The sequence below is a fragment of the Plasmopara halstedii genome (genome assembly GCF_900000015.1).
Source record: "Plasmopara halstedii genome assembly, contig: Scaffold_350, whole genome shotgun sequence".
Lineage (NCBI taxonomy): Eukaryota > Oomycota > Peronosporomycetes > Peronosporales > Peronosporaceae > Plasmopara > Plasmopara halstedii.
In genome coordinates, this window is record NW_020187271.1 from 341,828 (window position 1) to 342,203 (window position 376).

General features: G+C 36.2%; 1 protein-coding gene across 1 annotated transcript; it reads left to right on the forward strand.

Moving 5' to 3' along the window:
* Positions 1-43: 43 nt before the first annotated feature.
* Positions 44-342, forward strand: PHALS_09122 (uncharacterized protein; the record flags this gene model as incomplete). The annotated part of the gene is made up of 2 exons (XM_024724564.1): positions 44-278; positions 332-342. 2 exons carry the CDS (start codon positions 44-46, stop codon positions 340-342), a joined length of 246 nt encoding a protein of 81 aa, XP_024575428.1.
* Positions 343-376: the final 34 nt, after the last annotated feature.

Below are 376 nucleotides of genomic sequence, written 5' to 3' on the forward strand. Positions count from 1 at the left end.
GATAGATCGTTTTATCAGAACGATAAAGGCAAGACTAACAAAGATGCAGGATACTATGGGATTTGAGAAGCTTACACAAAAACTTCTAAATGATGCTATCTCTAACTACAACGATACCACTCATTCATCCATAAACGCTACACCAAATGAAATGGAAGGGAGGGTTATATTTGACGAAATTGAACACAATAAACGAGTGGTTAAGCAAGTTCAAAAAGGCATTCCGACTGGTTCTATTGTACGTTATCGTTTGAATCCGAAGCCATTTGAAAAAGAAGGTGCGAGAGTTTCAAAAGCCGTGTACGAAGTAATTGGATAAGATGGATTAAAGATGCGTATTAAATCAAAGAATAATCATGTCCTATACAAACCAGTT